The 21890-nt window shown below is 37.3% G+C and overlaps 1 protein-coding gene across 1 annotated transcript; it reads left to right on the plus strand.

Annotated features, from left to right (window-relative positions):
- Positions 1–1131: 1131 nt before the first annotated feature.
- Positions 1132–21240, plus strand: LOC127796069 (uncharacterized). The gene is made up of 16 exons (XM_052328131.1): positions 1132–1414; positions 2175–2246; positions 2413–2520; positions 2964–2999; positions 3202–3315; positions 3520–3603; positions 3701–3819; positions 4161–4262; positions 5233–5349; positions 5447–5512; positions 6255–6321; positions 16025–16078; positions 17777–17866; positions 19865–19891; positions 20004–20030; positions 20875–21240. The coding sequence occupies exons 2-16, from the start codon at positions 2217–2219 to the stop codon at positions 20992–20994; spliced, it is 1161 nt and encodes a 386-aa protein (XP_052184091.1). The 5' UTR covers positions 1132–1414; positions 2175–2216; the 3' UTR covers positions 20995–21240.
- Positions 21241–21890: the final 650 nt, after the last annotated feature.

A 21890-nucleotide genomic window follows, 5' to 3' on the forward strand; every position in this document is an offset into this window, starting at 1 on the left:
AACAAAAATAACCCACCTCAGTGCTCTCCCATTAAATGAATAGAATAAGTTAAATAAAGCTACCCTACCACTGTCGCCGAGGTCGAATCCTTGGTTCCTCCACCCGCATTCTGCGGTTGACACGTGCAGGACAAGACCCGGATCCGCCGTTTGCCGCTTTGCCCCAGTAATTCTAATTCCTTTTATTTTTTTTATTTCTCTATTGTTAATATAGTTATTTTATATATTTTTGTTGCGTGGAGGCTGTGACTGAAGGGTTGGGATTTGGGAATCGTATATCGTTCCAACTTCCTCACCACTAACGACAAAATATCATATTTTTTGAATTATATTTTAAGTTATATTAGTAAACCAAAAATGATAAAAATATCTTTAGTATCTCTCATACTTATCATTTTGGGTAAAAGATATTTTAATTTTAATTATATTATATAATCTAAAATATAAATCATAATATATTAATAAGATTTTTCTTATCCCTATACTAGCGTATAAATAAAGCATACATGAGACATGGTGAGATGCATGGCAATCAATCTCATGATGGAATTTCTAATACTTAAACCATTATTTTTATAAAATAATATTTCTGACATTAATAATTATAAAAAGACTATTAATTCAATCTTTTTCTCTATGTTAAAAATAGTTTTTTTTTTTTTTTTACTGTTATGAAAACGTGTTTTTTAAGATCTACCATGAAGATATTGAAGAGAATCTCAATTCCAACTGATTTTACAATAAATCCAATTGAGAAAAGTGCAAGCTAGCCCAAGTGGTTGGCCCATCATTTCTTATGAAACAAATATTATTCCTTTTGAGCTCCATTGTTACAACATAACACTCTCATATTAACCATGCTCATTTTATATAATAATATATATTTAATTTAATTACTCAATAGTATGAATTATATAAAAAAAATTAATTAATAGGGAAAAAGGGTCAAACTCCGCCACTCCCAACTTTTTTCGTTTAAAACCTTTATAAAAAAAATTGGGGCTAAATTAATTTTTATATAATTATTTAATATATTTCCATGCGTACATCTTACCTTGTAAAAAATAAGGGAAGAATCTCCTGCTCGGGCCTCCCATGCCTTGTGTGTAAAATATATATGACCATGCGGTATCATTGCATTGCACTGTCCGGCTTCCGTCTCTCTCTTTCTCTCTCTTCAAAACGTGGCGCCTCCTACAGCTGTGTTTCTCGGCCTTTTGTTCCGCTCTTTGCCGCTCCTGTATCTGTACTAATCTCCAGCGCCGCGTCGGATTCTGGATTCAGAGCTCTGCTCGCTTGCGCATTTCTGCATACACATAGCAGGCACAGAGGCCTATCAAGCTTCCGATCGCCGGATTAGCTCCGATCGCCGGTGCTCTGTTGCAGCTGTAGCGACCTGCTTCGGATCGCATAGGTCTGTCTTCCTCTTGATCCCCGTTTTTCATTTTCCTTCTCTAATCACTGCCTGGGAATCGAAATCGCTGGAGGCGGTGCGGGGAAACGATTGTCGGTTTGCCTTTTGTTTGTTGACGTAACGTCTGTTTGGTGCTGTGCTGAGATTGAGGGGAAAAATTGAACTCTGTCTCGGACCAGTTGTTTTGTTCTAGTTTGTGTGTTTTAGCTGCAAGTGAAGGGCTATTATTGTTGTTCATTGCATTATTTTTTTTGGCGTACAAGTATCGGTAGTTCCCAGGACCAGGAGGTCATAGTTACGTGCTCTGAGAAAGCTCGAGAGAATTTTTTATTTGAATTGAGTCGTTCCACGTTCATTGTCCACGATTTTTTGGCCGCCTTGGTAATTTATAACAGACTACTTCTATCCTTGGGTTACGTAAAAGTAGAATCTATATTTTATCCCTGGATATGGTTAATTTATAGTTCTTGTCCCTTTATGAGTTTAGAATTGGAAAATCTGAAAGAGCATATATAAAGTAGTTGTTACCCTCCTTATCTGACTGCCCCACCCCAAAGCACATACACATTTACATGAAAGCACAGTTGCAGCACAATAATAACGGAGAACTCTGATGTCATCTATTCAACTTGTTGAATTGCCTAACAACAGGTTAAGCACATTATATGCAATTATTCTTACAATAAATTATTTACCATTCATTTGTTCTTTTATGCTTGAACCTTGTCCTGATATTGTTATCTGTTCTATTTGTCTCCAGTTTTCAGATTGTTATGAGAATCTATACAAATCACAGCTGTCTATGAGGGCATTTAAACCATGGAGATGTATGGTAAGGAGAGGCACTTTTTAATGGGGAAAATTTTATTTCATTATGCTTTGTAGTTCTTTTAATTCTATGAGCTAGGTTGATAGGCATTGTGACTAATTTGTTTCACATTCTGGAAGTTCAACTGAAGGTTTCATGGCCACTTAGCCCTAATAATGGTTGGTTGCAGGGAACATGCAGAGCCAACATGAAGCCACTGCCCTTTATGGGAATTGTTTGTACAGTTATGTTGTTCGTTGTATATAGAACCACAAATTACCAGTATCGACAGACAGAGGTACTATGACTTTATGGCCACTGCCCTTTATGTGTAAACATAGACGTGTAGTATAAAATGCATGCTTTATTAACATTGTTCTAAGTTTGGGAGTTAAACTAGAGGCACTCCCAATACTACATATGAGGTTGTAACAAAACCATATGAGTGTTCTGGCATTCCTAGGTTGATATGTGGGTTTCTCAATTTTTTCTTAATAAACCAGAGAAGGAAAAACATTAAATGGTTTTTTCCCCCATTTGCATGGTTTGATTTTTATTGCTAATGTTTTATCCAAATGGCCTTCATATTTGAAAGCTCGTGCCAATAGATGGTTTGCATCACCTTGCAGTTTTTTGTTCAAACTAGTTTTTTACTTCTCATTTTGTGTACCTTGGGGGAAGTTCGGGCCTCTCTTTTACTATGTCTTGTTGACTAATTCGTTTCATCTTTTTTATCTTCAGATAGATGAAATATTTGAACCCTTCCGGCCATTTAAGGTAACATTTTTAGTACATTTTTTTAGCTGTCTTGTTATTTTCTTGCATTTGCCTACCTAATTCATGCACTTAATAAAATAAGCTATTGGTTTCAAGTTTTTGAGACGATTATTTCATGAATTTGCATCTCATGGTTAGCTATTTGTTGTGGGATCTTTGACTTCAACTGTTACTCTAAGTTGCCACTGATGCATTTTCCCAGGGTATTGGTGTGGCTTCTAGTAGTTTGGATAGTTTACCTCGAGGCATCATTCAAGCTCGGTCAGATTTGGAGTTGAAACCACTATGGTCAACAAGTAGTTCAAGATCAAAAAGGGTTAGGTTCTGATGTTGTATGCTTTAGTATCACTAAAAAACTACTCTTGAACCTTGCAGTTGTCTTTGAAGTCACAAATTGCAGTTCATAATGAATGTTATCTATCAATAGTTGACGGTTGATCTTCATTCACTTAGAATATTGCTCTAGTTATGAAGATTACTTTATGATCATTACCAATGTGTTTCTGCTTCCAATTTTCAGGTATATGCTTCAACCTCCCATAATTTGCTGGCAATGCCTGTTGGCATCAAACAAAAGAATAATGTTAATGCTACTGTTCAAAAGGTTTGACCAATGCTTATATTTTAAGATACAACTGTGTGTTAATGTTAAATTTGATATGCTGTTACATGGAAGTTATGTCTAATTTTAGTGGATTCAGTTTCTTTCAGGAAATTTTACAATTGTATTATTCCACTATGATGGCCATGTGGATAGATGGTGGGAGTTTGAGTGGAGCAAGAAGGCTATACATATAGCTGCTCTTAACCAAACAAAGTGGTAAGGTTTATTATTATTGGATGACTTTAGATGATGAAAGTGAGCCATGAAGTTTAAAATTAGTAAACAGTTACTATAGAAGACGATTTTTTGTTCAGAGATGGACCTATTCTTCTTACTACGAGACCTAAGCCTAACTGGTAGACTGATGAAATAACAGGTCTTTCTAGCCATTTTGGCTACTGACTCCCCCCCCCCAAACCCCCCACAAAACACATCCTTTTAAGGGGGCATCCCCCTTTCCTATTTGATATTAACATTTTTATTTTTAATCCTTCATGGGTTAGTGAGATGTCATATTAAGAACTTATTCTTATTGTTTTTTTTTTCTTTTGATGCAGGTGGTTTGCAAAGCGCTTTCTCAGTCCAGCTGTCGTATCTATTTATGATTACATTTTTCTTTGGGATGAAGATTTGGGAGTTAAACATTTTCACCCAGGAAGGTATAGAGAATGGTCTTCCTTACATTCTTTCTCTAATTTTGTTCAATGTTTTTCCAAAAGGAATGAGTTTTTGTTACAAATAATTTTTATGAAAGCGCTAATGCAGACAGTTCTGTGTTTTTGCACTCATAATTGTAATGCTAATGGAGTCTGCTTAGTCTACAGAAATTGGTAGATTATTGTTACCATATAAATTTTTGAAAGTCCAGTTCCCTATTCAAAATTCTAAGGGTTTTTCTTTTGGTCTTATGTTTTTGTTTCTGTGTGTTCTCTCCTCTCCTCTCCCGTCCTCAAATGTGACCGCCTGAGTATTTTGTCAGCCTTCTAGTTCTTTTACAGCCTTAGAAGTAAATATGTTGTACTACTTAGATTCCGATTGCTATATTTTTGTAACAACACCATCTAGAAATTCAGAGTATAAAGGATCCTTTGATTTTACTGTCAGATTTTGTGTGTTTGTTTCCAGTGTCTGTTTTTAGATTTTTGTATTCATTTAGAAAATTGAAAATTGAGCCTTTGTTTGATTTTTGTGTTCGAAATTAGTATATTATTATTTTATGTTAAAAATTAGTATGTTATTATAATATTATTTTAATATAATATATTACTAATATGATTATAAAAATGCTTGAATCTGTTGGTGAGTAAAAATGACAAAAGGAATTGAAACCAACATATTTAGATGTTTCCACTTTTTCCAACTCATTGTTATTTGTTATAAATAACGCAACTCCTTGCCGAACTGTGTTGCCAGTTTTTTTTTTAAATGAAAATGGAAAGAGAAAACTGAAAACTGTAACAAGATCCATCAGGACATAAATATTTTGCTTCCTTTTTCAGGTTTTGTTACTGTGATTATTTGAGGCAACCACTTTTTCCTGTAGAACATGTGTGAGGGTATTATTTGTAAACTCTGGGCCTGTAATATCTGCAAAGGGAATATTGATAAGTGGTAATTGTTCCATTTTAGATACTTGGAAATTGTGAAATCAGAAGGACTGGAGATATCTCAGCCAGCTTTAGACCCAAATTCAACTGATATACATCACAGAATTACCATACGCTCTAGAATGAAGAAATTTCATAGGTGAGAAGAGTCACTTTTGCACTTTTTCTGATCTGATTTTGCATTTGAAGTCCTGTTGTACAAATATTTACTACTAGCATATTCTTTCCTTATGCAGAAGGGTCTGGGAAGATCGAGGTAGCACAAGGTGTTCGGAGGATAGTGATGGGCCGCCATGCACTGGGCAAGTTATCATAATATCTATATTATGGCCTAATTGTCTAGTACTTTTATCATTTTATTAAAATGTAAGGTCATGGTATTGGTCAACAAATATGCTAATATTTGCATATCTGCTTGGTTTCACGAAGCCACTGAGCCAGTGTAACCAAAGTGGCCTCATTCTGCAACTCTTCAAGAAATATTTTAGTATTCATGTAGGGAACCTTTTTAGAATTGAAGAAGAAATGTGATTCTTGAATCCTGAGTAGATTCCACGAGGATATGATTTGATATGAACAAAACAATTCGAGGCTGTTTAGCTGTAGAAGATGATTTCCAATTTTTTACAAAATCCATATTTTTCATTTCCCGTAGAAAATTTAAAAAATGCATTCAAATGTTAGAAAAACAGAAAACTATTTCCAATCTAGAAAATTCGAATATATGTTCAAAAAAGAGAGAGATGTTTTAATTTCATTGATGTAATTTGTGTAAGACAAAGAGATCAAGATGATTTAGGGAAAATTCTCGAAAAATTGCGTTTTCCAAATCTCCATATTAATAAGGAAAACTTAGAAAACTCATTTTAAGTGTTTTCCAAGTTTAGTGCAGTTTGAAAAACCGTGTTTTCCAAATCTCCATTTTCTATTTGAATTTTTTTTTTTCTATTTGAACAATTTTTCTAATATTCCATTTTCTTTGGAGTAATTTTCTGGAAAACTAAGGCTGTTTTCTGCAACTAAACAGCCCCTTCATTTTCACAGGTTTGTGGAAGGAATGGCTCCAGTATTTTCAAGATCTGCCTGGCTTTGTGCTTGGCATCTTATACAGGTGAATTGAGATGTACTTTTCCTTTTAGAGTTCCTGCTACAGGATCACATCTTCCAGGAAATATTAGAGTGAACATGATTCTTCCCATAGTTTTTTGTATAGCTATTAGTTAAATCTTGTAGCTCCTTTAGGAGTTTTATGATTGTAGTATCTTATATAACATTCTGCTTGTTAAAATCCTAGAATATCTTATTCTCGTAGAGACAAGATGTATGCATAGAAGAAATGATAGATTGCATCAAGTTAAAACCCTTATCTTGAGTGATGTATTTCTGGCTGATGATATTGGAGAATTATGAGTTGTTTGACTCTCTTGTATGGGCTGGGGACCCCCTCCAGAATTAATGTCCCTGTTTGGACTCACATTTCTGTAACACTTGGATTGGAAGATTGTTTGAACATCAACTAATAGTCAGAAGGTCTGGCTAACAATACTTAAAAACTAATGTTACAGATCTGAAGGCAAGATCTCTCTTCAACATTCCCAGAGATTGACTATACTTTTTTTCTTTGCCTAACTTATGCATATAATCTAACTATAATCAGTGGAACCTATTGTTTATCAAGTGATAATTTCCCTTAAACTTTTGCTGCAATTGCTCCAACTTGTTTTTGTTCAATTCAAGTGTGTTTGTGTGGGGACTTGCAAGCACTATTGTTCTTTGCTTGTAGTTCTGCCTTAGCTTTTGCTTGATGCTTGTGCTTGATTGCAGAATCCAGGACATCTAATTGAAAAAATGTTTGATTAGGAAGGATTTGTTAGGAACAGTAAGTCTATAACATGATGGTGAGATCCCTGATAGTTAACCAAGATTGTAACCGAATCTCAATAGTTTTCAATAATTACCAGCAAGAAAACAAGAACAATCCAGGGCATTTGAGAGGCCCTTACTCTCCAGAATTTTCTAGCCAAAAACCAGCCACCCTCTTACTCTTCTTCTCAGCTATTTATACATCTCCTCTGCTCCTCTCTAACCGAATTCCCCTGCACATGCAGATTATTCTCTCAGCATGTGGATTACAAATCTACCCCCCATGTGCACATGCTGGTTGTTACACCTGCATGTGTTGATTCCCTATTCTAACCTTCATGCATGCTACTGCTTGTGGTGTCTTTGGTAGGTCCAGTACACCAGTGGCCTATCATTACTCCCCTTTTGCACTTTCACCTTGTCCTCAAGGTGAAAAGTAGGAAATTGTTGTTGAATCATGTTGTAGGGCTCCCAGGTTGCCTTTAATGGGGGTAAACCCTTCCACTGGACCAAGACATCTAGCCCATGCAAATTAGTACCCCTTCTAGGCCGAACTCCCAGCACCGCTTTTGGTTCAACCCTTATCTCTAAATCTGCATTCAGCTGGTGTGGAATCTCCACTCTTGCTCCCCCTTCTCTGCATGCCTCCCTTAGCTGAGACATGAAAAACAAGGTGAATATGGCAGTGCACTGCTAGCGCCAGTTTGTAAGCCACTGGCCCAACCCTCTGCACAATTTCAAATGGCCCATAGAACCTAGGAGCCAGCTTCTCATTAGGGTGGATAGCCAGGGTCTTCCTTCAGTAGGGCCTTAGCTTTAAATAGACGAGGTCACCCACAACAAACTGAACATCCCTTCTTTTCCAGTCAGCTCCCTCTTCATGATAGCTTGGGCTCTTGATAGTTGGCTCTTGAGTTCTTCCAGGGCTTGATCTCGCTCCATCAATTGTTGTTCCATTGCAAACACGACAGTAGTTCACTTATTAAATCTAATCAAAGTTGGCGGTTCCCTTTTGTACATTGCTTGAAAAGGAGTTACCTTTGAAGCAGTGTGGTATGAGGTGTTATACCACAATTCAGCCCATGGCAGCCACATATACCAGCCCTTAGGCCTCGATGATGCAAAACAACGTAAGTACGTCTCTAAGGTCCTATTGAGGACCTCCGTTTGCCCGTCCGTTTGCGGGTGGCAGGCCGTACTACGATTAAGTCTAGTACCTTGGAGCTGGAACAACTCCTCCCAAAAATGGCTCATGAATACCTTGTCTCTATCCGAAACAATAGATTAGGGGCATGCCGTGAAGCCTCATTATTTCTTTGACAAAAATCTCTACTACTACTCTTGGTGTGGACGGATGTTTGAGACTAATGAAATGCCCATATGTACTGAGTCTGTCCACCACCACCAGTATAGAATTCATATGGCCCGACCTTGGTAAACCTTCAATAAAATCCATGGCTATATCATCTCAAATTTGATTTGGAATAAGAAGAGGCTGTAGAAGTCCCCTCGGCATTAAGGATTAATACTTATTTTGCTGCAATTCATTTATACGTTTTTAAGAACCCTAAATGGCCTCCAACACTTCCATCGTGACCCTCATGGAGTAATAATGGAATTAGGGAAGAACCCTTAGGCAAGAACAACCACCCCTTGTAGAGGAGCTAGTCATCCACCAGCTGGAAATCTGATTGGGAAGAAGGATCCTGCTGTAGCTTCCTTATAATTCCCTGTAGGTAGGCGTCTTTTTCCACTTCTTGGGTCGGCTGGTCTAGTTGAACCACCTTTGGAACCGTTAGGGCTAATAGGGCTGCCGAGTGACTAATTCTCAAAAGACTATCTGCTGCCTTATTTTCTAACCCAAGGTGATAGTGTATCTCGAAGTGAAACCTCATCGGCTTCATCATCCATCTTTGATACTCCCGGTTCACCATTCATTGTTCCAACAAAAACTTCAAGCTTATATGATCTGTCCTCACAATAAACTTCCTTCCCAAAAGGTAATGCCTCCACTTTTAAATTGCAAACACTATGGCCATCAGCTCCCTCTCGTAAATTGATTTTTTTTCTCTCTGACAGCTTAAGAGCGTGGCTAAAGTACGCAATGGGCTTGTGATTCTGCATTAACACCACCCCCAATCCTTGCCTTGAAGCATCAGATTCAATGATAAATGGCTGATCGAAATCTGGTAATGCTAAAATCGGAAGAGATACCATTGCTATCTTGAGTCGTTGGAAGGCTTGCTCAGCTTCCACATCCAAAAAAAAATTATTCTTTTTTAATCTCTTCGTGAGGGGCCACGCCTTCTTGCCATAATCTCTTACAAACCTCCTATAGTACCTCGTGAGACCGAGGAACCCCCTCAATTCCTTCAAAGTTGTGGGTGTGGGCCAATCTGTCATGGTTTGCACCTTACAGGGATCAACCGACACGCCTTGTTGGGAAATGACATGGCCTAGATACTCAACCTCCAATTACCCGAATGAACATTTTTTCTTGTTTGCAAACAACTGATTTTTAGCCAACACCTTTAGAACACAGCGCAAATGCTGCACATGCTGTTCAAAATCACGGTTATAAATCAATATATCGTCAAAAAATACTAGTACAAATCGTCTCAAATACTCCTTGAATATGTCATTCATTAAGGATTGAAAGGTGGCTAGTGCATTCGTTAATCCGAAGGGCATAACGAGGAATTCATAGTGGTCTTTGTGTGTTCAAAATGCAGTCTTTGGAACGTCCCCCGCCTTTGACTCGAATTTGATGATAACCAGATTTGAGATCTAGCTTTGAGAAAACCGTAGCCTCATGTAATTCATCTAGCAGCTCGTCAATGACTGGAATTGGGAACTTGTCGGGGACCGTTGCCTTGTTCAATGCTCGGTAATCTACACAAAACCTCTACCCCCGTCCTTCTTTTTCACGAGTAACACCGGGCTAGAATAGGGGCTGACACTTGGCTTTATAATTCTAGTTGCCAACATGACACAGCGTGTAGCGCATGTGAAAAACACACACCAAAATAAACCTTTTAAAGAACAAATTTCAATAGCCGAAGCTTGGCTTTCAAGAAGACGCAAAAACAAGACTGTGTAGCGTGTGTGTGAACAAAACACACCAAAATAAACTCTTAAAAGAGCAAAACTTCAATGGCCGAAGCTTGACTTTCAAGAAGACGCAAAAACAAGACTGTTTTGTTAAGAAAACCCAAATAGGTTGCTTAAATTTGATTGAGAAAAACTTGATTACAAACTCTAGATCCTAGGCATATTTATAGTATTTGGCTAATCCAAATCCATATAATATTTGTAAACAAAATCCAACTAAAATCCTAATAGAAATAAATCTTAAGTAAAAGTCAACTAGAATCCTAATAAAAATAAAATCCTAATCAAACATGAAGTAGAATCCTAAATCAAGTAGAATTCTAAAACTTAAGAAGTATTAAAATATTGTTTCGACATGGTCGAGTCGGCTTTGGGCCGGGTCTTGATCGATGACCTCATCATTCACCTCCACTTGAGAAAAAATTCGACCTCGAATTTTGATCCGGGTAAGACAAATTCATGTTCGGTAACTACAAAGAGAGATTAGCCACATTAAATGTTTGGAAATACCCATATGATTAGGTAAATCATCAACATAAGCATTATTATTGATTTTCTTTGTAATCTTGTAAGGATCATACTTCTTTGGCTTGAGCTTGTTCTGTTGCTCTGCTGGAATCTGTTCATTTTTCAAGAATATCTTGACTTCATCTCTAATCTCAAATACCTTGTGCTTCTTATGCTTGTCAGCTGTCGCCTTATACTTCTTACTTGTGCAACTTTTGCTTGACATTTTCCTAAACTGCTTGAACTTTTCTGCTAAGGGAACATGAGCAAAGACATTCTTTTCCCTCTTAGCCTTATCTTCGTTGACATGAGTCCAACCATCACTATGTTTGTTGCTTTCTTCCTCTATTGTATTATTACTGTTAGATTGAGAACGTTGAACATTCCATCTTGAGCGCTTCTCTAATCTGGTAGTTTTTATCACAGGTCCTTCTCCTTTTATCAGCTTTCTTGATTTTGACTCCTCAATAGCTTATGAATTCATATGTAGATTTTTCTTGCCTGGAGAAGCATTCTTTTGCAACTGTTTCAAATAAAGGCTTATTTCATGACTACTAGCAGTCTCTCTATCACTTAAAATATTGATGCCTGAATCCTCTTTTGGTCTAAGCACTTGATCAGCTATAGCAGCAGCTACTACAGTATTCTTAGTTTCAGAATCTAATTTCAGATTAATACCGAAAGCAGTTGCACTACTCGAGTTAACTAGCCTAGGAGATCCAACACCCCTATCCACAAAGAGACACAAAGAGACCCCTGTGACCATCTTGCTTTTGTAATCGCAAAGGTGAATATGTTCTTATTGTCTTTGATTCAATCATGTCAGAGCCTGAATAAACTGTAAAAGGATCTGCTACAATGTCCTCCCTCTCCTTTACAGTCGCAAGCCAATTAGAAGAAACACCATCGTCCTTGGATTGCGAAGCAATGCCTGAGCCCTCAGGATTGGAAAATACCCCAGTATGAGTCGACAACCTTGGAGTTTCTATCATGTTAGCAGCATAAACCAGACCTGAGTTTGCAAACGTTGAGGTTGCTGGGACAACATAATGTTTGAGATTAAGATCCAAACTCATCGAAAAACCATTATTTAGTTTATACTCATTGTTTCCCCTATGGTTGTGATGCTGCACATTCCTCTTAACCTTTTAACCATTAGGGTTGGCTATCATACGACCAAGATCATCCTTATCGTTGTTATCATCTATCATTGGTCTTCTAGGATTAATGAGGATAGGATTAATGGCTGGTCTTCCCGATTTAACGTAGCTGGCTTGATTCACGCCATTAGTCCGGTTCTGATTATCCTTAACTCGTTGTAAAACGCCCAATTGGTTGCGGATTCGCTCCAATTGTTGTTGCATTGTATGAGTTATTTCCCGTTGTTCTTCGATTGCTCTCCAAACAGAGGGCAGCCCCCGATCACCGTCACGAGACTGGTTGCTATCGTTACCTTCAAGATTGGCCATCTGATTGGTTGATGAATTGCTCTGATACCACTTGACGCAGCGTGTGTGAAAAAAACACACCAAAATAAACCCTTGAAAGAACAAACTTCAATGGCCGAAACTTGGCTTTTAAGAAGACGCAAAAACAAGATTGTTTTGCTAAGAAAACCCAAATAGGTTGCTGAAATTTGATTGAGAAAAACTTGATTACAAACTTTAGATCCTAGGCATATCTATAGTATTTGGCTAATCCAAATCCATATAATATTTGTAAACAAAATCCAACCAAAATCCTAATAGAAATAAATCTTAAGTAAAAGTCAACTAGAATTCTAATAAAAATAAAATCCTAATCAAATATGAAGTAGAATCCTAAATCAAGTAGAAACATGAAGTAGAATCCTAAATCAAGTAGAATCATGAAGTAGAATCCTAAATCATGTAGAATTCTAAAACATGAAATAGAATCCTAAATCAAGTAGAATTTTAAAACTTAAGAAGTATTAAAATATTGTTCCGGTGTGGTCGGGTCGGCTTTGATCGGTGACCGCATCATAACATCTCACGTACCATCTTCTCGATCTTATTTTTTTGAAGATAAGGGTAGTAGTAAGGCTGAACACTAATCGGAGAAGTGTCAGGTAGGAGGTCGATGGCATGGTCCTTGTTTTTGGTGGGTGGCAGTCCTTCCAGGCTGGCAAAAACCCCTTCCAACTCAGCCAAAACTTCCTCCAAACCCCTAGGTAGACCCACCTACAACTCATTGAACTCGGCAACCACCTTTCCTATTTCTAGCAGTACTCCCTCCCCATTTTCTTTAAACGCCTCCATCATAGCTTTCAAGGAGACTAATGTCTTACTTAAACTCGGGTCACCCTGCAAAGTCACCGCCATTCCACCAACCTGGAACTTCATGGTCAGATTACTCCAATCCACACTCATTTTTCCCACCAAAGCTAGCCACCTTATGCCAAGGATGACATCAGAACTCCCTAACTCCAGCGGAAGAAAATCTTCCACTATTTGCAAGTTATCATGGATCAATTTCAGGCCCTTCCAAATTCCCGCTCTTTGCACAGCCATCCCGGTTCCCATTATCACCCTATAACCAGTAGTTTCTGTCCTTGGCAAACTCAAACGTTGCACCAACTCGGACGCTATGAAGTTGTGGGTTGCTCCTCCATCCACAAGAACCACTACCGGCTACCCTTCTTTGTGTTCCCTTAGCTTCATCGTTTGTGGTGTAGTCAATCCCACAACCGAATTCATGGATAGCTCGATCACTTCTCCCCCACACCCCAACTCTTTTTCGCCCCCTTTCCAATGTTTCCTCCTCTCTTACAACTTCTCCTACTTCTTTGTCATAGATCATCATAACTTGGAGCTCCTTGTTTTTACACATATGACCTATTGAATATTTTTCATCACAATGAAAGCAAAGGCCCTTCTCACACTTGGCCTTCCATTCAGCCTCACTAAGCCTTTTAAAAGGAAAGCTCCCGACATTTCCAAAGGCGAGATACCTGTGTCTCGTTTGGGTCACGGACTTTTGGGAGGAACTCAAACTCTTCCCTGGTACCGGGGACATCCAGGTGGTGACTGATGGTGCTAAAGAGTAGCTACCCTTTGGCGAGCATGTTGCCTTTTAACAGTTATGAAGAGTTGCATTCTTGTCCTCAATATTTTGAACCACCACCATGATCTGATCGAGCCCCCAAGGTTGTAGCACTCTGATCTCAGCTCTTATCTCTAGTTTGAGTCTGTTTAGGAATTAGCCTTCCAAAAACACTTCAGGAACATCTAGCATAGATGCAACCAACGTCTCAAACTGCAACCTATACTCCTTAATAGTCCCTTCTTGTCGGAGAGCCAAGAAACGCTCCTCCAACGACCCTTCTTAAGTGGAGCAAAACCTACCCAGAATTCCCTGCTTCAAGCCTTCCCAACTTCGAATTCCTCTTCGCTTAAACTCCCATTGAAACCAAGCTAGAGCCACAGCTTCAAAACACAGTGCGACAGATTTGATCTTCTCCTCCTTCGTTAATTGATTGACCGCAAAATACTTCTCGGCTCGAAAAATCCACTCGTCGAGATTCTCCCCTTCAAATATGGGCATCTCTAGCCTCTTTTCCCGTATTTTCGACCGGTACCCACCTCCGATTCCTCCTTCCAAGTCGCGGCCTCCCACAATCTCAAGGGTTACTTCGGAATCCAGGGTGAATTCCAAGGGTCCTTCTCGCTCCTTGGTCTTGCTCTTCCTCTCTCGCTCCTGCTCGTCCCACTTCCTTAGCATGAAAGCAAATTGCTCTACCATCATTGCCACATTTCGTTCCATTGCCTGGATGTCGCCTCTCATAACTTCGACTCCCCTTTGCATGCCATCCATCTTCGGCTCCAATTCACCCACTCTCTTCGTTAAGTTCACCATGAGGATCAACCATGCTCTGATACCAAATTGGTGAGATCCCTGATAGTTAACCAAGATTGTAACCAAATCTCAATAGTTTTCAGTAATTACTAGCAAGAAAACAAGAACAATCCAGGGCATTCGAGAGGCCTTACGCTCTAGAATTTTCTACCCAAAAACTAGCCACCCTCTTACTCTTCTTCTCAGCTATTTATACCTATCATCTGCTCCTCTCTAACCAAATTCCCCTACACATGCAGATTATTCTCTTAGCATGTGGATTACAAATCTACCCCCTATGCGCACGTGCTGGTTGTTATACCTACATGTGCTGATTCCCTATTCTAATCTTTGGTAGGTCCGATACATTGGTGGCCTATCACATTAATCATTAAAGAGGATTTAATTAATTGATAATGTACGTAAATTACACTCAACACCCTTGACATTTGAGAAATAATAGTGACCTCTATTGACTTTAACTGCATCCCCCCCCCCCCCCCCGCCAAATCATTGTTAAAATTGTTAATATGATGAAAATACCTTCTCTTTTCTCTCCCCAATCCTTTATCCTCCCTTATGTCTAGCAAACTAGTTAAACTCTGGCAGTTTGTCAATCTTTTTCTTTGTGGTTTGGTGATGGCTAAACCATCACTAAATCAAAAGAGAATGTGTAACATTCCGCATCGAGCGAGAGAAAGGACCGAATCAACTTATCTTGATGGGCCTATGCGAACTTCCCAGGGGTCACCCATCCTTGAGTTACCCTAACTCAAACATGCTTAAACTGCGAGTTCTTTATCCACATTCAATCCAAAAGGTATCTAGGTGGTATTGTTTCATTCCTTACTATTTTCGATATATATACTAGCTTCTCTAGAGTCCTTTCTTAAACCTGACCTTGGGCTCTCGGGATATTATAGAATGCAACAGACAACCCAATTCTGGTTAGTTTCCCATATGAGGAGAAGAGATGGGGTGGGGGTCGGGGGGGGGGGGGGGGGGTGTAAGAGGTGTCTGGCTTTTTATCAAACCTCAGGGGTGCTAAGTGTAATTTATCCTAAATAAATTTTGCAGCATCTCTACTTGATACCTATAATAGTAATACGCCTCTTACACGGATGCATTATTTATTACCAAAGCGAAATGGCTGCCATTTTTGATTTTTTTAACAAAAATTTTGCTATCTGATGGATGATAAACAATTTGTGACATTAGTTGTGCATTTCATTTTGGAGCTTGCCACAAATATTTCTATTAATTACCTCCTATTAGTTCTTATGTCTCTGTTTGATTGGATTGTCATCTTGGCTAAAAATGTATAACCTCCTACCACAATCTACTCCTAGGTTAAGCACTATGAAATTTCTTCTCTACAGAGTACTTATTTGTAGTGTTTTATATGTACATTGCTATATATTGAAATTGAAGCACAACTTAACTTACAGAGATGCCTAATTTTTTATTTATTTTTTCAGAATGATCTTGTTCATGGATGGGGAATGGATATGAAGCTTGGGTATTGTGCTCAGGTGAGATACGTGCAGCTTTCATTGTATTATTCTTAAGCTGCTCCTTGTTTCTCATGGAAAGTCTTGGCCACTGGATGCTTTCCTTTGTTGCATGTATTATTGGCATGCCATTGATGTGAAAATGCGAACATCTCTCTCATCTAAAAGCTTAAGTTAGTAGATAACGGGTTAACTTTTGTTTTTTACATTATTATTTTTACTCTCAACATGTACCTTCAAGTGTGGCTAGGCTTCACTACATATCTAGTTTAAACACGTGCATCTCTTTAAATATTGGGTTAGGTTTGAACTCAAAACCTTTGCCTACTCTAATACTATGTTGAATTGTTAACCACCATCCCATCAAAAAGCTTAAATTAGTAGATAAAGGTTAACTTCATCTTTTATATTATTATTTGTACTCTCAACAAAAATTTTCATTCTTAAATTTCTTTTTGGCTATGGGCCATGTTTAAGCATATTGGAGTATACCTGTTTTTTTGTTTCATTACTACTACATTGTTTGTGGTCTTTGTGTTCTGAATCTATGCATGGGAAAAAAAAATTTCGTTCTTTTTAATTAGCAGACAGTTGCATCCTTTCTTAGAGATTCCACAAGATGTCTAATGAGCAAAAGAACAGTTATTGTATTTACTTTGTTTCGATACAAATAAATCTCTAAAATGAGCATTGGCAATGTTCCTTTAGCCTAGCTTTACAGAAGTTACAGAAGAAAAAGCAGAACAGCACACATCTGAGGATGTATAGCTGAATTTTTTATGAAGTTCTGTGCTGCTTGTTCTGTTACAAAAAAGAGAACATCCCTTCCCCCATCTAGAAAATGTAAACAGAGCAAGAACAAGACGAGCCAAGGGTCCACTTGGTAGGGCTTCCACTTTCAGTCTCCTGTTTTTCATGATTTTGGAAACAAATCAGCTTATGACATTTGATTGCTTGTTTTTGTTTAAAAAATTAACTTTTGGAATTTTTTTTTCCAAATTTTCCATTTTGTTTACATTTTCTTCCCTTCCCAGCCCCTCCTGTCACCAGGTTCCCACAACTCATTGGGAGTCATGGCTACTCCAAAGAGTTGTTGAAGTCTGGTGGTGCATAGGAGAAGGGAAGGGAGAAAGAAATAGAAAAACAAAAACTCAAAAAAAAAAAAAAAAAAAAGGAACTGAAAAGCAAACAAGAGTTATCAAACAATATGTTATGTTTTCATTTTTCTTAAAATGAAAACACAAAGTAAATACAAAGTATTGAAAACAAAAGCAGAAAACAGAAAATTAGAAGCTCTGTCAAATGCCCCCTAGTTTATTGTGTGTTTTTCTTTTTTAGCCCAAATGTGCTGGGATCTGCATGCATTGATACTATCATTCTTAAATCCATGAATCCAGAATTCTGAACTGAAGTTTTATTGATATTGTTGCAATATGTCAGATAGTGTTATCTTCGTGTTTGGGCTAGCAAAGCAGTAAAAGCTATTTTTTCTAAAAACTAATTGACTTGTTTTAGGATCTTCAGGGGGTTTTTGTCACTGTGCCAATATTTTTTAAGCTAAAGATAGATATATGATATATCCAATGCATTTGAATAACTTTGGGCTTTTCATATTGTTTTTGTTCTTCTTGTTTAAATATTTTTTGGTGGTCTGATTGCTTTATTTACATTTTTAAAGTAGCAGTTTTGTAGTTCTTGATAAATCAATGGCTTTTACAGGGGGACCGCACCAAAAAGGTGGGAGTAGTTGATAGTGAATATATTGTTCATCAAGGAATACAAACTTTGGGTGGGGCATCTGCAAGAAAGGTAATTTGCCTAACCATTCCTTCTTTTCTTCAGCACAATTAACTTAGATTGGAGTGAGAAATCAGGGAAAGAATTTGTTTCAAGATCCTAGAAGCTGAGAAGATGATTGTATTTCTTGATATTGATGTGTCATAGGTTTAAGATAAGTAATTTTTGTTTCTTTCTTATCCTTCCTTTTGAAAAATGTTTTGTTTTTTTTTTCTATTAAAGAATGTATGAAGGCCTTGGGTTGTATTTTTTCTTCACAAATGATTCCTTCGGAAGGAAATTACCTTTTAAGCTAACCTCACAAGAATATTTCTCCTTATCCTTCGAACAACCCCTGCACCAAAAAGATCAACCGAACTTAGGCTCACTACAATCTACATGACAAGATACAAGTTATGCCGTGGATAGGTACTTCATACTGAATGTATGCTACCTAGGCCCTAAATACCATCATCTCTCAGTATCTGTGAAGAAAATGTTGATCATCATCTGGTGCTTTACTAGAGCATTTAACCACATGTTCTCACATATTAACTTTTGGCCCTGAAGTTCCTGAACATTTTTAATGACTTTCTCAACTGGTCTAAAAAGTCATTGTATACAGCATCAGCATGTGACCCTTGATTTGTTTTTAATTCATTTTCTTGTTTTTGTTTACTTCTTATGATCTCTATTCTGTAAGAAAATGCCTTGTGAGCTTATACACACCATTATGATTTTCATTCCTAAGCATTAGAGTGTAATTCTCAGGAAAATTTCAGCAAGAGATTCAACTACTATAATTAAAACAAGAATCTGATCTACCTCATTGGAAAGAGAGAGTGATGTACTAAAGGGATTGATTCCATTCTTAGTACATGTCCCTAGAACTTATGCACAATAATCTTGACTATAGTGTCTCAAGTGAAGTATTTATTATCTCAGATACAATCAAAAAGAAATTTATTATGATGTAGATATCTATAGAGAAAAATAATAGAGAGATTCCATAGAAGATAACAACACATCAAGCCTTCATCCCACTATGTGGGTTCGGCTAGAGATTCTGTTAGATATAAAGCAAAATCATTTCTGCTCATATTCTTTATCATTTATATATGCCAAACTAATATTAGTACCTGTACGTCCATATATATTACACTCCTTTACATATCTTTGTTGTTCTATTTTTAAGATTTATGTTAACATGTTGTTACCATAGTCTTATGTTATATCTCCTGCAAACTGCACCTGCCACGCTATTGGACATATTGCATAGAATTTCAGGATGGGATATTGAGCAGTAAATGTTAACTAGATTCCCAGCATGAACACTAATTTTGGGCTGTTTGAACTGTGAAATATGGAGCATGATCTTGGCACAAGAGGAACTAGGCATGATATATTTATGTCAAAATATCTTTTTGATATCTTGTGATTATCTGCAATCTTAACTTCCTAGTCTCTAGCATATGCTTCTATGCTTCTTAAGTTTGTAACTGAAATCTTGCTGTTATTTCTTATTGCCTCTATAATTAATATCTTAATTAAGAAGATCAAGATTGTGGTTTCTTACATTGATAGTTTTCTTGATGTTTTCTTTGGAAGTTCTGTTACCTGACACATATGCATATATGTCAGGTCAGATTAGATTGAGTGAGTGAGTTGAATTAGAATTGGTTGTCTTAACAGAAATAAAGAATCTTATTATCAATGAAAGTTCTCTTGATATATTTATGAAATTGATGGTTCAGTAATATAACTTGTCAAGGTTGACTTGTGTTTTTTGTAGCTTGTATCATACTTGGGCTATTGAGCATGCTGATTGATTAGATATTGTGGTCAGGGCTAAGAACTACTAGGCTGAGCTAAACTAGCCAATGCGTATAGTAGTGATCTATATGGCACAAAATTTTGGACTTAAGAGTGCTAGCTTGTGTCTCATTTAGATTCATCTATAGTTAAACAGTTCCAAAGTAGACTACCCTTGTATTATCAGCATAAACACTGATCTTCTCTATTGACATGCAGGCTTCAAGTCCTGAAGAGTCAGTGAAGGTTACTCACATTTTAATACTACAGCTATTTATTTGTTTCTTCATTCATATATTTTTTTCAACTTGGACACTTTTGATTTCCTTACATTTGTTTTTTCCTTGTTCATTTTCAGAAATATGGAGTTGATGTGCGAGCTGAGGTGAGATAATGAAACTGTCTTGATATACTGTGATTTCTACAGTTGCATATTTAAGTAACTACCATTATTTTATATTCACTCATATTAATTTATTAAGTACCCGTTCTTGAACTTTTTTGACGGATTGGGGCATAGGATTATGCCATCTTATATAGAGATGTGGCCAACTAATATGCCAAAGTGGTGGGGTTTACTAAAACCCCCTACTTCATTACTTATAAAGTAGGCCTAACCTTATTGCAATAGGCTTGTGGCTCAACACACTTGAGCAAGAAATGACACAAGGAGGCTTAGCTTATGCTCATCAACCCGTAGGGCGCCATGATCAGGAACTTTAGAAATATTATTAACTAAAAGATTTTGCTAGCGATTCCTTGTACCATGACAATTGCCTTCTACAATATCAGTTCTAGATGTCCAAAAGAAGATATTGCCTATTGGATTGGAAGCCTTTGGCACCAGGAGTTCTATTTGTCCTAGTATGTTTTGGGATTTTTTCATTTTTGTCATTTTTTTCATTTAATTATGCCTCCCGTAGCATCACATTTTGTGATTAGTCACTTAGACTCGTGCTCGCTCCACCCCCATAACAAAGGCTTTAGAAATCGTGGCCTGATCCAGAATTATGAAAATTAACTCCGAAGACTGGACTAGATGGCACCCTCACCGTTGGGTGTCGCTTAACATTGACTAGCACAGCTGCTGCCTTAGTTGCTGCTACTCGCTTTTGGGCTTGCATATTATTATTCTTAGATTTCTGCGAGGTGTAGAGGGTGAAGAAGACGAGGATCGGCTAGACTGAAAATTACTGGCCTTGATTTTGAAATTGGATTGATTGGGGCAGATAAGGAGGCAATCGACGTCCGAGCTTCAAATATTTAACGAGCGATGGCAACGAGCAGTGAAGAAGGACAAGGGCTGGTTCGATCCATTTAGAAGAAGAAAGAGAAGACGCGACCAGTAAAATGAGCTGACGATGAATGGGAGTCCAGTTTTGATATCATTAGGTTCAGCTATCTTTGTGTTGTCTTAGTCAAAAAAAGCCATACATTTGTAGTGTAGTCTGTCTAGGCCCAATTAAATCTCATAATTATTTCATTATTTGAGTAATCCTGTTTGCTCTTGAAATCATTTTTGTGGCACAGCTCAGCAGTGTGTATTGATACCCTAAAGGATGGGATGGTTAATTGCGACCAGGCATTTGAAGTTCCTTCTTCACTCTGTGCTTTAGTTTTGGAAGAGTCTGTTTGAAGAACTGATTTTGAAAATTGTTCAAAAATTGCCTCTAAATATTAAATAACACACATATCTCTACGTAGAAAAATTTGGTCACAAATTTCAAATTTTGGAGGTAGTGGGAATGTTCTCTTTTTTTTAAAAACCAAGAGATAAAATTATGTATAATTTTTTTTTCTTTCAATATCGGTAAAGGGAGGGAGTCTTTAATAATTTTTTGTAGTTTTTTTATTTTAAAAAGAGCCATAATCAACGTACCGTACAAGCTTTGTCAATTTGCATTACATTTGGCGTCTTACCCGTTACCCCCTCTCTGATTCCTTTGTTTTGTCTTTATTGTTTTTATTTTCAAAATTTTATGGTGGATTATTAGCGGTGAAATTCCCAATTCAGTAGTACAGTCGACGGTTACACAATCATTCTAATTTTGTAACCTAACTCTTATATGATTTGCACGATATTATAATTTAATAATATATTGTCATATATTTATGTTGTGAATATACAGTAATTAGTAAAAATATTTTTTCATGTTAAATTTACTAAAAATTAGTGACTTGTCATGCTTCATGACACGATTTGAAAGATGTGCCATCGTACTATTATTGACTTAAATTTGAATAC

This window comes from Diospyros lotus, chromosome 2 (genome assembly GCF_014633365.1).
Source record: "Diospyros lotus cultivar Yz01 chromosome 2, ASM1463336v1, whole genome shotgun sequence".
Taxonomy (NCBI): Eukaryota; Viridiplantae; Streptophyta; class Magnoliopsida; order Ericales; family Ebenaceae; genus Diospyros; species Diospyros lotus.

Bases quoted from the DNA above. Each gene is read 5' to 3' on its own strand.
- LOC127796069 (XM_052328131.1), top strand. From the start codon at position 2,217: ATGAGGGCATTTAAACCATGGAGATGTATG. The intron at 2,521-2,963 runs GTACTATGACTT...TTTTATCTTCAG, and splicing joins ACCAGTATCGACAGACAGAG to ATAGATGAAATATTTGAACC. The intron at 3,820-4,160 runs GTAAGGTTTATT...CTTTTGATGCAG, and splicing joins GCTCTTAACCAAACAAAGTG to GTGGTTTGCAAAGCGCTTTC.